This window comes from Podarcis gaigeae, assembly GCF_964106915.1.
Source record: "Podarcis gaigeae genome assembly, chromosome: 3".
Lineage (NCBI taxonomy): Eukaryota > Metazoa > Chordata > Lepidosauria > Squamata > Lacertidae > Podarcis > Podarcis gaigeae.
In genome coordinates, this window is record NC_139680.1 from 86,121,314 (window position 1) to 86,140,472 (window position 19,159).

General features: G+C 40.3%; 1 protein-coding gene across 5 annotated transcripts in view; it reads right to left on the reverse strand.

Moving 5' to 3' along the window:
- KIF6 (kinesin family member 6) overlaps positions 1-19,159 on the reverse strand; it is a 148,864-nt gene that overhangs the window by 90,194 nt on the left and 39,511 nt on the right. For all 5 annotated transcript variants that reach the window (XR_014562509.1, XR_014562510.1, XR_014562511.1 and 2 more), the window contains exons 11-13: positions 8,652-8,757; positions 7,256-7,379; positions 2,104-2,256 (exon numbers count right to left, since the gene is read on the reverse strand). Coding sequence is in view for 1 of the 5 variants with exons in the window: in XM_083732325.1 (XP_083588451.1) it covers positions 2,104-2,256; positions 7,256-7,379; positions 8,652-8,757 (383 nt within the window). In the remaining 4 variants the exon portion in view is untranslated. The remainder of the gene's footprint in view (positions 1-2,103; positions 2,257-7,255; positions 7,380-8,651; positions 8,758-19,159) is intronic.

Here is a 19,159-nt window from a genome sequence, read left to right on the forward strand (position 1 = left end):
TTAGAACACATGTTCAAACAACATAAACACACTGAGACCACTGCTATTTTAAAAAGAACAATATGGTCTTCTTTTTCAGTACTGACATTTAGTATTCAAGCTTTCCTTCACTTCAATATAACAAAGGAAGGATTTAGTTCCTGCCCTCCTCCCCAAAATTTAACTGGCCTATCAGACTGCTTAAATGCTTGTATTGTAAGAAAGGTCTGAAGTGAACCATTCATATCATCAGATTTCATTTCACTTAACACAAAATTTGTTCAATGAAATCATGACATTTAACAAAGAGAAAGGATGTTTTATACCTTTTTTATTAAATAGTAGTATTTCTACTAGTGATGTATGGAAGTGAGAGCTGGACCATAAAGAAGGCTGATCGCCGAAGAATTGATGCTTTTGAATTATGGTGCTGGAGGAGACTCTTGAGAGTCCCATGGACTGCAAGAAGATCAAACCTCTCCATACTGAAGGAAATCAACCCTGAGTGCTCACTGGAAGGACAGATTGTGAAGCTGAGACTCCAGTACTTTGGCCACCTCATGAGAAGAGAAGACTCCCTGGAAAAGACCCTGATGTTGGGAAAGATGGAGGGCACAAGGAGAAGGGGACGACAGAGGACGAGATGGTTGGATAGTGTTTTCGAGGTTACCAGCATGAGTTTGACCAAACTGCGGGAGGCAGTGGAGGACAGAGGTGCCTGGCGTTCTCTGGTCCATGGGGTCACGAAGAGTCGGACACGACTAAACGACTAAACAACAACAGTATTTCTACCTTGATGATGTTCACATTTCTTCTACAGGGAATTAAATCTCTTATCTACCCCTGACCTCATGTAGGATTTCAGGTGTTAGGTGAGTGGGCACAGCTTCCCCAAAATGGCCTTGCAGGCCAAATGAGGAGGCTACATTTGGCCAGCAGATTGGCAGTTCCCCACTCTTACCATAGATAACTTAAGCCATACAGTGAACAGCCTCCATAAGTATAATTTGCTTTATTAAAGCTCACAGTAAGACTGAATGATTTCAGAATTTCTAAACCAACTACATCCAGAAAACGGCAGAGTGGTGCACATAAATAGCATATAAAACATAATGCAGATAATCAAGCAGCACTAAAACATAATAAACAAGAAATAAAAACTACAGAGATAAAAAAGACAAAGTTTTCAACAAATGACAAAAACATAACACTGGGGTTTGCTTCACTTCTAGGTGAAGGGAATGCCACAGAATGGATGCCACAATGTTAAAAGCATATGGTCAAATCTCTGCTTGATTCACCACAGGCACTTGTGGCATCATCAATGGATCTTCATCCAGAGAGCCAAGTCAACAGGTTGGAATGTATAAGGGGAGCTAGCTTCCCAGATACCCCAGTCTTTATACACCAGGAGTGAAACCTTGAATCTAATTCAGCAACTAATTTGCAGACTGTGGGACAGAGGTGTCACATGTTGTCAACTGCTTGCCCCAGAGAGCAAACTGTGCAGTAGTGTTTTACACTAGCTGCGTGTTTCTGACAAAATTCAAAGGCAGCCCCAAGTAAATAACATTACAGCAATCAAGTCTAGAGGTTACCACTGCACAAACTACTGTTGCCAAGCTATTCCTGTCGGGGAATGGTTGCAGCTGGCTTACTGGCCAGAGCTGATAAAAAGTACTCCTAGAAGCTGAGGACACTTGAGCTTCCAGTGACAATGCTGGATCAATGCGTACCCACAAGCTACATACCTGTTCCTTCAGAGGGACTGCAACCCCATCCAGAACAGGCAACTGACCAATTTCCCAGACTCAGAAACAGCTCAAACACAGGGCATCTGCCTGTTTCAGTTTATTGGCTCTCCAGACTATTAATTAATCCAGGCACTGTTCCAGGACTTGATAGCCATTTCTTAATCACATTTTCCACCGAGTAAAAGCTACTTATGACACCTAATTGGCTGGACAAATAAACCTTTCTGCATATATGAAGTAGAAGCAAAAGAGTAGAGACATGATGCAGAAATACTACAGTCAGCCTTTATTATATTCTACATGTAAGTACAGCACCTCAAGGGATGGCACATAGTAATTAAACACTGGAGAATAGTCTGAAGCCACTAACCTGTGTTCCTGTGAAGTAAACTGGATCTACTTTCCAAAGTGACAGAAAACATCTCACTTTCTGAGGTTGCGATCTCCTTGGGAGAAGCACTGAGTTGGAGAAGAGCATCTTGCGCTTTCTTTTTTTCCTTCTTTAACATATTTACTAAAATATCTAAAGTTCATTTTAAGGAAAATTTCTGAAGCAAATTTGAGACAACCATAAACACTCTTCTTAGAATAAGAGGTCTGTTGATTCTATATTAAAAGCAAAAAGCATTATTTATTTTATCTTTTACTTTTATTTATTTCAACATATACCCTGCTCACCTTTCAAAGAGCACACAGAGCTTTACATATGGTTCCCAGATGGAATCCCACCCAGGCAGCTTACAGAGCTACACCAGAATCATACCTAAGTCCCCAACAGGCTAGCCATATCCAGGGTATATATGCTAAACATATTCCAAGTTGTATAGCATGCACAAAATATACCATCATACAGAAGTTCAAATATTCAAGAGAAGTGTTAAGCCACTAACAAAGTGACTCATATATACCAAAAAGCACAGAAACTGCAAGCCAAAGCACCAGGCATAATCTCTGCATCAAATAGCCAGCAAATAAATTCTATAGACTCACACAAATTGCATTCGGATGTTATGTGAAAGCACAGTTTAGTGTGGCATGAATTAGCCTAGGCAAGCCTTGAGTCTGTGTACTTTTCTCTCCCTTCTCCCCCTCCTATACAGAAGTTTTCACTTCTACATAACTGCAGTCTGAAGTGACAAACTGGTTAACATTAACTATGGTTGGTTTGACACAAACCACAGTTGAACAGTGTTGGAACCAGCTGCCCAGAACCCTCCAAACACAGACAGATAAAGGCCTTAACACACTTGCAAATCCTCACAAATCCCACGCTTATGCACAAAACACTTCTCCACCTTACTTGGCAGCCACAACTTCCTTCTCAGGCTTCTGACAGTCGTTGTTGAAGGAAGTGGCTTAGACTGACCATGCACTGCAACATGACTTGTCCTTACTTAAATTGTTTGCTTAATAGGGGAACTTAATTTATTTACCATGGCTGATCTGAACTTTCAACCAACAGAATGTTTTATGTGGGGGGTTGGGGTTGGGGGGGTTGGGGGGGAGGTGGACCCCCCTGCATCATTTCCAGGACATTCTTCTGGCTGTGTTAAGAAGTGTATGGCAGGAACACTTCCTAGCCTCTCAGAGGCTTTACCTTTAAAGTACTTTAAAAATAAGAAACTTGCTAAAAAGCCCCCAGACTACCTTAAATCAATTTAAATTGACTAAGCCCCCCTCCAAAAGTCAAATAAGTTTCACTCACTACCACCAGTCCCAATCTTCATAGGAAAGTAAGGTACAACTAGGATACTTTTTACTTTTCCATTGTTTTCGTCTTCAGCCAATTTACTCTGCACTTCAGCCTAATAGACTCATGGAGCAGCTTACATAGTATCACTAACAAACAAGACAGTCCATGTCTACACACTTACAATCTAAAAGATTGTACACAAAAGGAAAAGTGGGATGGGGAAGTAAGAGAACCATGAAAAACTGAAATGCCAGTTCAAGTTATGAAGCTTGTAAAATGATGAGCTTGAATGGAAACAACGAAGGGAGTGGAGGAATTATAGAGTCATAGAGCTGGAAAGGACCACAAGCATTATCTAGTCCAACCTATCTTTTGCCCAACATGGGGCTCAAACCAACAACCCTTAGATTGAGAGACTCATGCTCTACGAAATGAGCTATCCATGAAGCTGGTCTCTCAGCAGAGCTGAGAGAATAGCCCTATGGTACCATCATTGCTTCTGCTGTTGGCCGGCAGCTAGGTGGAAAGCTGATTTAAAAGAAAAAATCTCCATAAAGACAAAATAGATTTTAGCCAGAACAGGAAGAGTGTTAAAAGAGGTCAAGAAAAAACTTGGTGATATGTTATGCCAGGGCAAAGAATGGTCACAAATGGAGGGAGGGGGCACAAAGGTAAAAGATTTTAAGCACATTATCTCAGCAATTCCTCAATGCATCAGTCTGAAAATTAATCAGAGCATGTCACGTCATGTAGATATACCATGCCAAATTTCAGTTTTGACAACTCTTCAATATTTTAATAACATTTATTATATTCAGGTTTTACAGTGGTGGGATACAGTTTGACCTATCCAGCTTAACCATGCAGTGATTCTTCTGACTGTAAAACATATCTAAATATTAAACAACATCATATAAAATGTGGTTCATGTTATATAAATGGACTTTTAAACCAGATCTGATTTTAACCCAGAATAGGTTTTTTTTGCCGCAGTTCAAAAATAAAACGCTGTTATCTGCCTGCAGTTCTTTCAAATAACCAAAAACTAGAATACAGTAATTATATTTTCTATACCTTACTAAAACTACAGCTATGTATATATTTAAAGGTAAAGGTAAAGGTACCCCTGCCCGTACGGGCCAGTCTTGACAGACTCTGGGGTTGTGCGCCCATCTCACTTAAGAGGCCAGGGGCCAGTGCTGTCCGGAGACACTTCCGGGTCACGTGGCCAGCGTGACATCGCTGCTCTGGCGAGCCAGAGCCGCACACAGAAACGCCGTTTACCTTCCCGCTGGTAAGCGGTCCCTATTTATCTACTTGCACCCGGAGGTGCTTTCGAACTGCTAGGTTGGCAGGCGCTGGGACCGAGCAGCGGGAGCACACCCCGCCGCAGGGATTCGAACCGCCGACCTTTCGATCAGCAAGTCCTAGGCGCTGAGGCTTTAACCCACAGCGCCACCTGCGTCCCATATGTATATATTTACTATGAATTTATCGAATGCACAGCACTATTTCAAAAGCTAAATTTTATATATATTGAATCTTAGGTTTAATAAAAATTTACATTTACTCTAAATCCACAGTTCAGCAACATTTCATTTGACTAAAAATAACAATTACAGGAAATTCAACTTTTTGAATGGCAATAAATAGTGCTTTATATAGCATTGCTATTTTCCATTATTATTATTTTTAAGAAAGTGCTTCACATAAGGTTCCCAGAAACCTGGATCTAGGTCAGGACTAAGCAACACACTAAAGCTTTTACATCCAGGAGATTAAACTAGCCTGCTTCAGAGCAGGCAATAAGAATAAACCTTGGAGTCTGGTAAAAAAGGTGTAGCAAACATTTGTTATGGAATTTAGTTGAAGAACTCACTCAGACAATGAAATACAAACGTTATGTCTAACCCAGCTGAAATACCAATGTGTCTCCTTTCAGAAAGAGGCTCCCCTGACCTGCAGCATTACCTGTGTGAGGGGGAGTTTATGGGACAGGAGCTGTCAGTCTCTCCCAGCTTCTGCCCCATTCTGGTGAAGACATGCATACTCTTGTGGTTCTGGGAGTCCCCTGCCACTGTGAGAGTGCAGGTGGAGTGGAAATAGTGGCTGGATTGCCACTCAGCCCAACTGAAGGCAGCAGCAGCAGGAGCAGGAGGAGGAGGTGGTGAGTAGGGAACAGTACAGGCTAACATCAGGCCCTCTGTCCCCTTGTAGAAGCAGCTGTCTCTAAGAGGCTGTTGCTCTGAGAGGCATTCAACATCAGGACTAGGCCCAACTGAGGATGTAGACCATCTGCCTGAGTGGCTGCAGATGTTCAGGAGACTCCCCAAACCAGCCTGATTTGAATTGGTGCCGGGGAGGGAAGCTATAAACCATCCTGCTGGGGTCAGTGAATGGCACTGCCTGCATGTACTACCCCCAACGGGTGGTACCAAATGGATTCTCCTCTTTGAGCCATATTATATGGCAGCGGTGGAGGAAGCCGCTCAGGCGCCTGGGGTGGCACGCCTAGGGGTGGGGCGAGCCGCCCATAGGGGCAGGGCCCACCGCACGGTCTCTGGAGTCTGCCTGCCTCCTCCCACTCAGCCGCCCTACAGCTGGGGGGGGGAGGCAGCGGGCGGACCGTTTGGGCAGCACAGAGCCTGTGTGTGCCCAAGCCACCACGTCTCTCCCAGGAGGCCCCACAGTGAGTGCCGCCTGGCATTTTGTCACCCCACCAGTGGTGACACCCAGGGCAGCCTGCACCCACCACACCCCCTTCCTCTGCCCCTGTTATACAGGTGCAATGAGGGCTCACTGCCTTTAAATAGTTTCATTGGGCATGGATTTCATAGGGCATGTGGCCCTATTTGTCTCTTTCTCTAGGCCTAAGGCAGGGTTTTTCAACCTTGGGCCCCCAGATGATGTTGAACTACAATTCTCATCATTCCTGACCATTGGCTAAGCTGTCTAGTGATGATGTGGGTTGTAGTCAGATGACCTTTTCTGGGGTCAGAAATCATTCATATTTGCTTCTGAAGGTGTAAAATGGATCAGTGGGGTAGGAAACAGGAGGGGACATTGCCTTCTGAGATTGTTGTGTAGTTATGCAATCATACAAATTTAACTGGAAGGCAAATTATTGATTCATGGAAAATAAGGTCCATGCATATTTAGGTGGGAAATAACTTAGTTAACTCATCATATCTGGAGCTGGTTATTACAGTAGCTAGAATATACAGAACGCTGTTATGTTGTTCTCAAGCACATGTATAGGATGGTCTGAGATGGTCCCTAGAAGGGTATGACAAAGTGCTATAGAAATCCTCCGCAATCAGGGTGCCTGCGAGAAAAATGAACAAGGATAATAGCAGTAATATAAGGTGGATAGGTGGACTGTCCCTGAGATAGCCAAGCATAGTTAAGGAGAATGCTCACCTCTTACAGGGATTGGGATTTATCTCTGTTCCCGAGAATATTACCTATACCTGCAAACACACCTCTGGTCAGAGGAAGAGAGTCAGGCAGAGCTGCCTCATCCCTGTGGCAGGTGGAATGGTGGTGATGGTGGGGAGATGTTCTATCTTAAACTAAGGGAGGTGATTGTCCAGTGCTGCTTGACATGGAAACATTGGGCAACTTCAGGGGGAACCTGTATCAGACTTTTCCCTAGCTAGGATGCTTAGGTGTGAGTAGTTCACTATGGAAAGCCAGGTCAATACCTCAGCTCTCTCTCTCTCTCACACACACACACTTTAGTCACATTGCATTTTTGAATTGACATGTAAAATTAGTGGCCATTTTACTTGAAGACTGGTGACTATCTCAGTTTCGTTGACAAGGATACTGATTTCATTGTCTCGTTGCTGCAGAAGATCCTTCAGCTTCTTCAACTCTTCATAGCCAATTGAATTATTAGTGTCTGATGCAAGCAGATGGTTGTTAGGTAACTTTGCATTATTAACCAATCTCTATTAAATGGAACAAAAGCAATTGTCAGTTCTTTAGTTTTGACATTCTGTTGACCTACCTCCATCAGAAGCAAATTGCAACAACTTATTTAGCCTAGGTAAAAGACAAATGCTACTGCTGCTGACCACTGCAATGGCTCTCTTGCCTGTCTTCTCATTCCACTTCAATCAATTTTGAATGGAACTGTTACTTTCATCACTTTTATCTGATGTCACCCTTCTCCAGCCTTCTGCTATCTCTGTTGGTTTCCTCATCCTTACATTTAAACCTCTTTCTAGTAGCATCTCTTTTCTCATCTCAGTTTATTTCCTGCTTTGCATTTATACACAATTTCTTTTGCCACTGACCCCATTTCTCTACAAACATCTTAATGTCCTGTCCTAAATCAGCAATCTGGTGTATTTACATTTTGTAAAAATTAGCAATAAAGTGATGCTCAGCAGTTCTTAGGGAATATTAATTAAGCAACTGTGCAATGTTAATTTAGCTAATAAAGCATAACTATTTACTCTTATTTCTGGAATACTTCAGTAATGAAAGTTTGGCTAACCCATAGGTAAATATAGGTAAATATGGATATATAGTTCCCAGCTGAATAAAATATGGCTTGCTTGTCTGTTTATGTAAAATATATAGGTGGACTTCACACAGTGTATAAAATTATTAAAACAATAATTATCTACTTTTTTGCAGTAAATGAAGATGAACTACTGTTTATGTTGAAATTGCAGTTTCTGCTTCTTATCTCTGCCCTAAGTGCAAGTTGATTCATCAGAAGCTCTTGTAGTGGTAGCTGGAGCCACTTCTCCCCAACCACTGGCTTTGACGCTCGAATAATAGTTTGTTTAAAAACCACATTTTAAACCATGGTTTCAGATCCTCATTAGCAAACAGACATTAAACCACAGTACTCCCACCTTGGAAACTCTGATTTGAAGAATCCATGACCAAAACTGATGCTTGAGAAAAAGGAGTGCATGAGCATAGTTCTCATTCCAAGCTTACTAATTAATCTAGGAACATTACATTCAAACCAGACAACTCAGATTCTCTCGATTACAATATGCATACCAAAAGCAATTTATTTTCTCCTGTGAGAAATGAACAATGTATTTAGTGCTTCAGTTGTATCGTTTTATGGAGTTCTGATTTGGGGCTTTTATTTCCTTCTCCCTTTCTCCCTGGAATGTCTAGTAAATGAAAACACATGGTGTGTTATTATTGTGTTGAAGGCTTCCTCACCCCTGAAAATGGCAGCCAATGAAGCATACCTTTAAATGGTTGAAAGAGTGTTTGATCTTCCGCATATCAGCTCCCAACTCCAATGTGGTCTCAGGATCCATATCTTCCAAAAAACTTTTAATCTGTTCGTCTACCCTAAATTCAGGAGGAAATACGACCTTTCAGAAAATATACTTAATCTTCAGAAGATAAAAGCAAATAGGCATACCAGACTGAGAGCAAGCTTGTTTCCAATATACCACAAGTGGTGTTTCCCAATATACAGTATCACAAACGGATATATTGTTTTAAAATAATGTTTAAAATAATGTTTTTGAATTTAAAAAAAAAGGTTTTGGCTACAGTAAGTTTTTTGTTTTGTTTTAAATGTCACCTCAACTAGTCCACTAATTTTTTTTGGAAGCAGACCTATTAAAATTCATGGACCTAACATAGTCACTTTCATTAATTTCAAAGGGTTGACATCAAGTAAAAGATGGATGAGTATCACCCAATCACCAAAAACTGAACTACAACCCTCTGGAAGAATAGTGGGGGAAATATCTTCATAACCTTATCGTTTCAAATTTTGACTTGCTTCTGGAAGCCAAGGATTAGCAAGTTAACACAGTCACTATATTTAGGTGAAACAATCCTGTATGCCACCACTGAGCCCATTATTTTCAGAACAATTATTTCCTGAAAAATTAAGGGGTTGCATTTAGCAACTATATATAGTTAGCAATATTGAAATTAAAAAAAAAATTATTATTGCACTCTGGCAACCCAATTGTGCCCAGAGAGGCCCCAGAGAAAAGGAAGCCCTCCACCCAGCCAGCTCTAGTGACTCTCAGGAATGGTATTTGTACATGACTTAATTGCACCAGAGCAGGAATGGGGATCTGTATTTGAATGTTTGTTCCATTGAAAGCAATGTGACTGTTGTCTCTTTCACCACACAGAATCATTTGCAGCTGGATGCAAATGTGAATGTGAATCTTCACTTCCATTCTGTTTCAACTTATCATGCACAAACAGAATCCGAGAGCAAATCTCTCCCTTCCATACTGAGACACTGATATTCACAGTACCACATGTCCTTCCCTATGCAGCGGTCTTACATCCCATCAAAGAGAATAGGAGTCCTGGTATATGAAGGGCACAGTCCAGTAGAAGTATCCAATCAAATGTGAATTTTGCAGCTTTTTTCTTATGCACCAACATGTTGTTGTTGCTGCTGTTTTTTTTAAAGAATGTCATTGACTTTAAAGGTGGAATCAACACACATATTAAAAAACACTGTTAAAATGTTTTTTTTAAAAAAAATGTTTTGAAAAATATATTGAATTTGCCATAGCTCACTATCACCATCTAGTTTCACATTTGCATACTGCACTTTACAATACACTTAAAATGACTTATTTGCAGCTGTATAGCTGAGTCCAAAGTTTATGTGTTCAGAACTGATGGAAATGTTTACCAACATGACAGGAAATTAAACTTTCCCTAGTGTGGGAAAGTCCATGCCAGGCAAGGGCCAAATTTGGCTTTTGCACATGATTTAGAAAACATTAAGAATAGTACCAGTTACAGATACGTAGCCGTGTTGGTCTGCCATAGTCAAAACAAAAAAAAATCCTTCCAGTAGCACCTTAAAGACCAACTAAGTTAGTTCTTGGTATGAGCTTTCGTGTGCATGCACACTTCTTCAGATACAGAGTGTATCTGTATCTGTGATTAAAAAAACACTAACAGCCATAAATTAGCAATTGCTTACAAATAATGTCAACTCCAGAATATTATTAGGATTAAGAATAGCATACATGAACAGCAAAGCATGACTAGGTAGTCTAGTATTCTGAATTCCATTTTAATCCTCTTATGCATTTGCAATGGATACCCCTATCAAGAGATATTTAAAAATATGTAGAAATTTTCCCTCTAACCTGTAGCACTTCATATACTATACTTCTGGGATAAATACTTCTGCACCAAAGCAGTCAAATAGCTTTTATTAGTGAAAAATCAAGCAGCAGGACATTGGACTCTGCAACTCTGAGTGGTAGAAAATGAAGTGCTAAATTTGCAGACATTAACAATCTAATGACCCAACATGGATAAAATTCTAATTTTACAACATTAAAGCTTGAGATAATGAGGTGTTAGAAAGCAAAACGATACTGAATGTTTAATTTTTTTAATTTAAAATTGTGTGCTAGAACTGTATTCAACAATCCTTTTTAACATTCCTTATTTTTATAGTGCATTGAAAACAAATAACAATTTTTTAAAACTATCAACTTAAGTGACGTCCAACATTAAATTAGTAATTGCTTTCTAAAAGTGCAGGAAGGTTATGTTTAAAATTCCGAATAATATGTAGGATCACATGGCTATGAGACACAAGAGAAGAGACCAGTGCACAGAGGAATTTTGGAAGCCCTCTCTTTGACCTTATTTGTAAACTATGGTTCATTTATAGCTGCTTTTGTCTTTTACAACAGACCCTGGAATATTATATCACATGCAGAAGTGAAGATCACTTAAAGAACAATTAATTCCCTAGGATCAGCCATGGTCTTCAAACAAAAATTCCTAAAACTGGAGTTAAATGGCAAGGGAGTGTAAAAGTACTGTATGTGATAATTCAAGTATATGTATGCAATGAGCCTTCACAACAGGAATAATTTAGTGATAGCACAACCGGCTTATCATTGCAGAATAAAGGGTAAAGGGACCCCTGACCATTAGGTCCAGTCGCAGATGACTCTGGGGTTGCGGCGCTCATCTCGCTTTATTGGCCAAGGGAGCCAGCGTACAGCTTCTGGGTCATGTGGCCAGCATGACTAAGCAGTTTCTGGCGAACCAGAGCAGCGCACGGAAATGCCATTTACCTTCCCGCCGGAAATGCCGTTTACTTATTTATCTACTTGCACTTTGATGTGCTTTCAGGAGCAGGGACCGAGCAAAGGGAGCTAACCCCGTCACAGGGATTCGAACCGCTGACCTTCTGATCGACAAGCCCTAGGCTCTGTGGTTTAACCTGTATAAGCGACTTCTACAGTTGAGAAGTGAAATGTATGCAGAATGAACACAGTGAGCCTTCACAGCAGCACTGATTTGATTAATGCCTTAGCATTCTACAAGCAAAACGACAATCAATGCAGCAAGGAGGACTAATGGGGAATATTGTTATAAGAGGGGACTGACAGATGTGTCCAAAATACAAAACTCTATTGATGGACCCTATTTATGAAAAAGATGCTGTATTAATTTAAGCAAGTTATATTTCTAGGTAACCACTTCAATAAAGTGCATCACTGAGTCTCTGGCGTTTAAAAGTTGTACAGATGCTAATCATTATGTGGTATAAACATTTTTAAAAACAGAGGCCAATGGATGCTTTTTAGCCACATGAGATAATTGTATAATGCCCCAGGTCCTGATTTCCTCCCTCACTGAGTCCCAAATTTTCAAGTAACAAAAGCTACATATCCTTTTTCTTAATACATGTTTAAATTACTTCCACGCAAATGCCTGCATATAAACCACTGTGTACTGAAGTGGGGGGAAATTATTGTTATTATTACTCCTATTAGCCCCAGCCAGCATGGCAAATGGAAGTCAACATTCAAATATTCTACAGCAAGACTGTTGGTACAGATAGCTGCTGGAACATAACTCTGATGCTTAAAAGCTTCCATTGGCTACCCTTATACTACTAAGCCAGGTTTAAGGTTCTTGTATTAACAATGCCCTAAACAGCTTGAATCCAGGATATTTTAAGTACCACCTGATAGTGGGAATCCGTTGTTTGTAGTCTCCCACAGTTCAGATGCATGGCTTGTATCCTCCACCAGTGAGCACCCAATTCTGTGGAATTACATGCTGGCTGAGATCAGATACTGGTGCCTTAGTAAATATATTTCTTCTAATTTCAGAAGGCATTTGGAGTGTTTCTAATCTTACAGTTAAAAGGTAAAGGTATCCCTGACAGGTCCAGTCGTGAACGACTCTGGGTTGAACGCTCATCTTGCTCTACAGGGCAAGGGAGCCGACATTTGTCCGTAGACAGCTTCCAGGTCATGTGGCCAGCATGACTAAGCTGCTTCTGGTGAACCAGAGCAGCGCACGGAAATGCCGTTTACCTTCCCACCGGAGCGGTACCTATTTATCTACTTGCTCTTTTGGGCATGCTTTCGAACTGCTAGGTGGGCAGCAGCTGGGACTGAAGAATGGGAGCTCACCCCGTTGCAGGGAATTGAACCGCCAACCTTCTGATCGGCAAGCCCTAGACTCTATGGTTTAGACCACAGTGCCACCCGCGTCCCATAATCTTACAGCTAATTGTAACTAATTTTATGATGTATGCTGCATTTCTATTGCACCCTGCTTAGAAATCTTGGTATTAAGCAGTATATACATTATTTAAATGAATGACTAAATGAACGAACAAACAAAATGTATTGTAACATTTAGTGCAATAATAAACTGTTAAAGACTCGAAGGTATATAGGTGTCAATCTTAGTGATGAGGCTGAACATCCTATTTTCAGTCAACGACCAACAGGTGCTGTTCATCTTTTCTTTAACATGTCCACGAAAAATGATACAAAGGATACAATTTGTACAAAAAATGGTACAAAGGATACAATTTCCATTCGAAGAAAACCTTCTGTGGAAGCACACAATGAAGCTAGGTTCAAAAGTTGGGGTTATATATATAGGTATATATGAATGAAAAATGGTTCCACTATTTCATTACACATAGTATTTTTCAGCTCATTTGAGTTGTGCTAATATATATTAGTGGCAAGATTTGATACCAAATACTCTCTTGCCATGAATCAGAAAATTAATTTATTCTGTTATCCTGTAACTGAAAATATAGTTTATTTCAATGTTTATTTATAGTACATATTTACTTAGCTATAAAAATAGTTATATTACACTATTCTATCATTAAAAGATCCCCAAGGTGGTCAACAAATCTCAATAAAGCAGTAAAAGCAGGTCAGAATATACCTATACAATGAGCAACTACCAAAGAACAGAACCAGATAAAACTATCTGTGTTTTAATTATTCTGCATGACGTCTGCTGAGTGTTCTACAAAAGAGAAAGACCTTTGTAATGTTGCAGAAGCCAAGCAGATCTTTATCGGAAAGGTGTGTTCAACAAGTGTGGTGCCATAACTGATGAGACCATGAGTGCTGAAGTATTCTTTTCCTGCAATTAGTTGGAGGTGGAATTAATATAGCGCTATATTAAGTAACACTCCCTTTCCCCTTCCTATCCTTTTAGAATTTCTATTTTCAGTGAAAGTTCCATTCAGCAAAGATCTCTGGCACTTCAAATAAATGTTACTGTATGCAAGTTCAGTTGTTTTATTGCTTCCTACTGATTCCAGCTGTGGAATTAGTGAATAATTTCTCTTTAAATAGACACTCTTGGAATTGCCGCATGTCAGCTATTTTCCCTATGTGGCGGGTGGAAGAATCATTCATTCATCTTTTAATTATTACGATCTAGAGTAGCAAACAGTATTATAAATCAGGCTATCTTAAAAATAAAAGGAACAAAACAAGAGGAAAGCTGTAAGAAAAAAAACCAAAACCATGGCACAGGGTGCTTTCCAGAAAGGCCTTTCAAGGGAAAACTATTCAGTCACATCCCAGCTGCTATCAACATGAAGCAATAAAACTGGCTGAACCTGCAAAGAGGAAGTGTTCCATTTAAAGGTAAGGGAGAGCTGCAGAAAAGCTTGGGATTGACAGTTTAGAAAGAACTGCATAGAATTATAGAAGTGTAGAGTTGGAAGGGATCATGAGGATCATCTAGTCCAAACCCCTGCAAAACAGGAATCTGGATGACCTCTAGAAAATGAGTACCCAAAAGATGTCAATTCCATAGAAAAAGCAAGGTGTGGGAAATGTAGAGAAGGGCCTATAATTTGTATTCCTACAAATTCCTACACCTGGGATGGGTGGAGAGGCTTAACCCACAGGATAGCGATCAAAGAATTCATATAGGTATAAACAGATTGTGAGAGTCCTTGAAATATCCTAATTGGAGACTATTTAGGACCTTATTGGTCAAAAAGCAACCCATGAATTGGGATAGAAATGAACTGGTAAGAAGTGAATCAAAGAACTATAGAGCTGGAAGGTACCCTGAAGGTCATCTAGTCTAACTCCCTGCAATAATCTAGCTTAGTGGTTAGAGTGCTGGACCAGATCCAGGTTCAAATCCCCATTCAGGCATAAATCTCACTGGGTAACTTGCTGCCAGGCATTCTCTCTCAGTCTCATCTCTCTCAGGGTAAAATCTAGAAGGGGAAAAATCCTATATGCTGTCTTGAGCTCCTTGCAGGAAAAAAGGGTAATATGTAAATTTGATACATAAAAGAAAGATAATGTTTAAATCAGTCTGTTATGAACCCTCCTAATCATATTTTCAGATACCATATTACCTACTAGGTTTACAGTCCAATGCTTGAAGCAGATGCATTGCTGTATGAATTTGTAGGACTATTTCTATTCTGTTTGACAATATAAAGGTAGTAAGGTAAAGATATTAATAAACTAAAGTGCTAAGCCAGCACTTGTAATCTGTGCCTTAAAGAGTTCCAACTGGCGTGGATTCTGGAAGCGTGGGTGCTATGGAACACAGCAGTTTTGATTTGAAATCCTGACTTTCTGGGCAAAGTTAAGTTGCTAGTGAGCTCATCTGGCGGAAGAACTTATACCAACATTGTCCAAACAAAAAAAGGCCTCTCCCTTTACTTCTGGCATGCTCCTCATAAAATATAAAAAGGAGAAAGATTCCATTTAAATCCAGCGTTAAAAACCCTATAATACAGAAGCCTCTAAGTATACAGTACTATCTCCTTTAGAGAGGATGCATGTTGCTATTTAATCTATGTTGCTATTTTTTTTTTTTTAATGTGCGCAGATGCTGGCAACTATTACTAAACAAGAAACACCAGTTTAAATGAACATTTATAGATCAGTTTCATATTAAGAAAGCCTGACAACAGCATCCAAAGGCAGTAATTCAAAATCTGAAAGTTGTTGTTTAAACTCAATACAATAGATTTTCAAAATAATCAGCAGTATTTTTGAAGTACACAAACTACATACCCAAGGTTGTAAGTATCTATATTTTCTTTAAACTTACTTTAAAGTAAATCCCATTGAAAACTGGAACTTATTTACTAGGAAATATGCACAAGACTTAGCTGCAAAACTTAATACACTTAGCAGTCTATCCCACTTATTTCAGCGTGGCGCACATAATAATCAAAGCAGAAACTAAGGTTAGATTTTTCCAAAGAAGTTGCTACTTTATTTACAAGACTGCTTATTTATGTTTTGTGCGGGAATCAATTCACTAAAAACAATCTGAACATTTGGTTTTCATTTCATTGCAAATGTCATGAAAAAAAATAATAAAACAGCTGGGCTTAGTTGAATGGACATTGCCAGGGATAGGCAGGGTCTGAAGGGTGGGCAGAGGAGGTGGGGGTATGGGAGGATAATCTGGGGAAGGGGTCATTGATTTGTGGGGATCTGTACCACCCATGATACAGGACGAAGAGGAAGAGGCTGCAGACAGGAGAAGAGGAGGCAGGGGAAGAGTTGCAGGAAGGCGCAAAGGTGGAAAAGACAGTCCCAGTTACAGTCTCTACCATCCCCTCCTCCACAGACAAGGAAGGGCTTAAAGCAACAGGAGCAGCTGGAGATGCTGTGCAGGACAACTTGCTGGTTGCTTGTGCACACTATATCAGAAGAAGGGGTTAAAATGTGCTGAAAGAAGCATGATGTGTTGTTGCTCCAAATGTCTACCCAAGAAGGCTCACTGGTGCCATCATTATATAACTTTAGGTACCAAGCAAAAGCTTTCCTCTATAACCAGACTAAGTATTCAGCCTGCTAGGCAGAATGAACCCCACTCTCCTCCTCCTGCATATTGTTCTATGTTTTCTTCCAACTCCCCAGTCACTTGCAGGGGGGTATAGGAGGAGGAGGGGAGTCCCACTGCAGAAGTGGAAGTCCTTGCACAGGGCTTTCGCTGATAGGACTCATTAGATTAAGGTTACCAGATTTTTTTCAATGAATCCGGGGGCACTTTTCAACTTCAATGGATTTTGTATGGGGACTGGTTTGTAAATCCGGGGACTGTCCCCGGGAAACTGGGACGTCTGGTAACCTTACATTAGATGAACCCTGCCCTTTGTATCTCATTCTTTCTCAGGCTGATATACACTGTGCTTATTCTATTCTATCTAGTCTTGTGCTGAGGGTTAGGCTTTGCAGTAGTGGCTGGCTTCATGTATGGCCACCTAACAACTTCCACTGTTGACAAGGAAATGAACAGAGACCTCTTCAGTCTGGCTATTCATCTGGGCCACTTACTATTCAAAACAAATTGTTCCCCTGGAAGCAATTATTGCTAGGCCCATTATTGTTTTAAATATATGCCTCTGATGTTTTGTGTGCACATCTGAAGCGTGAATCCAGCAATGTTTGCACACACAAGTACACTGGCTAATGTGGAAAACTGACTGAGTGCACATTCATGGATTTGTTTCTCTGTAAGATGTGATGTGATCCCTAGGTATCCTTAATAAATAGGAACCATGCAAATTGCTATTACCCTGTATACAATGTATCAGTTCTACACTATGCAATAAACATTTCCTTTTCTTGTAAAATTATATAGTCATCTGAATTAATTCAACATTAAAAAGACGAAAATCTGTTGTATGTCATTTTGCTGTAACCAATTATAAGTAAGCAATTGAACAAAGCAAAACTATAGCTCTGTGGCTTTTCTGTGGGTTCCAGGTAAGTGCTTCTGATTCAGCTTCTCCTATCTGCTTGATTTGTTCCTATTTTTCTTGGCTGTCTTCCACAGAGACTACCTGACCTCAACACCTGCCTCATTGTTGCTGGTTTTCCAGATCAGCTTGTGCTTCCTTATTCAGCACTAAATTCCCAGCAACAGACTCAACTTGGCTCCTTGACCAGTAGACTGTTTGTACATGTCAGCCCCTAACAAGTTCCTGTTCTCCTGGATCATGTTCTGAGTATATTTAAATCTAAATTTAATTTAGCTCCTCAGTCTGAGACAAAAATGTGATGCGGTTGCAATTTAGGCAAATGACGTTTGCATGAATAACACCAGTGTATGCAGCACCAAGGAAATAATTCTGCTGCTCTATTTACCACAGGTTAAACCTGCTAACATACCATATCTAGCTTAGATCACCACATAATAAACAGGATAACGGTAAGTTAGAATAATTCAGAGGAGACCAAGAATATAAAACTGGCATAGAAACTATGAACAATTGAGAAAGATAAGGGGCTTTCTCATACATCAGATTTAGATTGCCTTTGAATCTCTCTCACTCAGTTTATGATAACATCTGTTGTTTCTACATCAGAGGAGAACCACTGCCAGTCAATGCCAAAAAAGTGAATCATTTGAGCCCATGGTTCAAGGTAGCTTCCTATGTTCCTAGGAGGAATGAAAGAGGCATTCGTAATGCAAATAAGCATTCTTGCCAACGTAGGCTTTATAGTCACATCACAAACTCAACTGAAACAACAGTTTCTTTATGACTCCTACATGATAATGCCCTAAGGGTACAAATACAGAGCTACAAATACCTAAAAGGATGATGAAAAGGTATGAAGCATTAAGAAATTTTTCCTAACTGCTGGTCAATGGAAGAGATTGTCCAGAAACATTATGAAATCTTATTTCCTGGAGGTTTTAATAAAAGACAGTGTAGTGTTCATCGGCCCTGTGCAGATATAATGCTCTGAATTCCTTAACCATGATTCAGCAGTTAGGAGAAGGTTGTGGGATCACACACAGACAATGGGTTTTATCCTGACATTTCTTCAGTGGGATCTGGAATCTGATATAAGTATATCAAGGCCAACCATGTTTCCCTCAGTCCCAACTGGGTAATGTACAACATGGTTTCTTTGAATCCACTTGTGTGGTGGCTGGTATCTGAAGTGCTGGAACACATACTGAATGATCCAGATGTCTTGCCTATGCCACAAGCCCATGAAACAAATTTGCCTGAAACTTTTATACTCCTATTTTTATATAAAGATGCAAATTTAGATTGCCTTTCAGAGGGGAGAAAACAAATTATGGCTCTTGCTTGTATGGCATGCTAACAGGATTTTCTGGACCCAGTGCACTGTAAGTGGATTGAGTCCTCCACTCCACCCCCCAGTCAGTTGACAAGAACTGCATCATATGTATGGATTGCAACTAAAGCAAGTCCTGTACAACATGACACTCCTCCTTTCCCCCCACCTCTCTCACCACCACCCCTTCGCCACCCTATCCAGCTGTTCTAGCTTAGGCAGTGGTTCTGGCCAGCGACAAGGTTCTAGTGGTGTATGTGTGCTAAGCACAGAGACACCATATGACCTTATGCTGGTATCAATTAAGAATCCAGGAAGCAAAGTCAGATCAAGAAAAGTCAAGTGCCATCAAGGCATGGTCAGACAAGGAAGAGAGTAGGTTC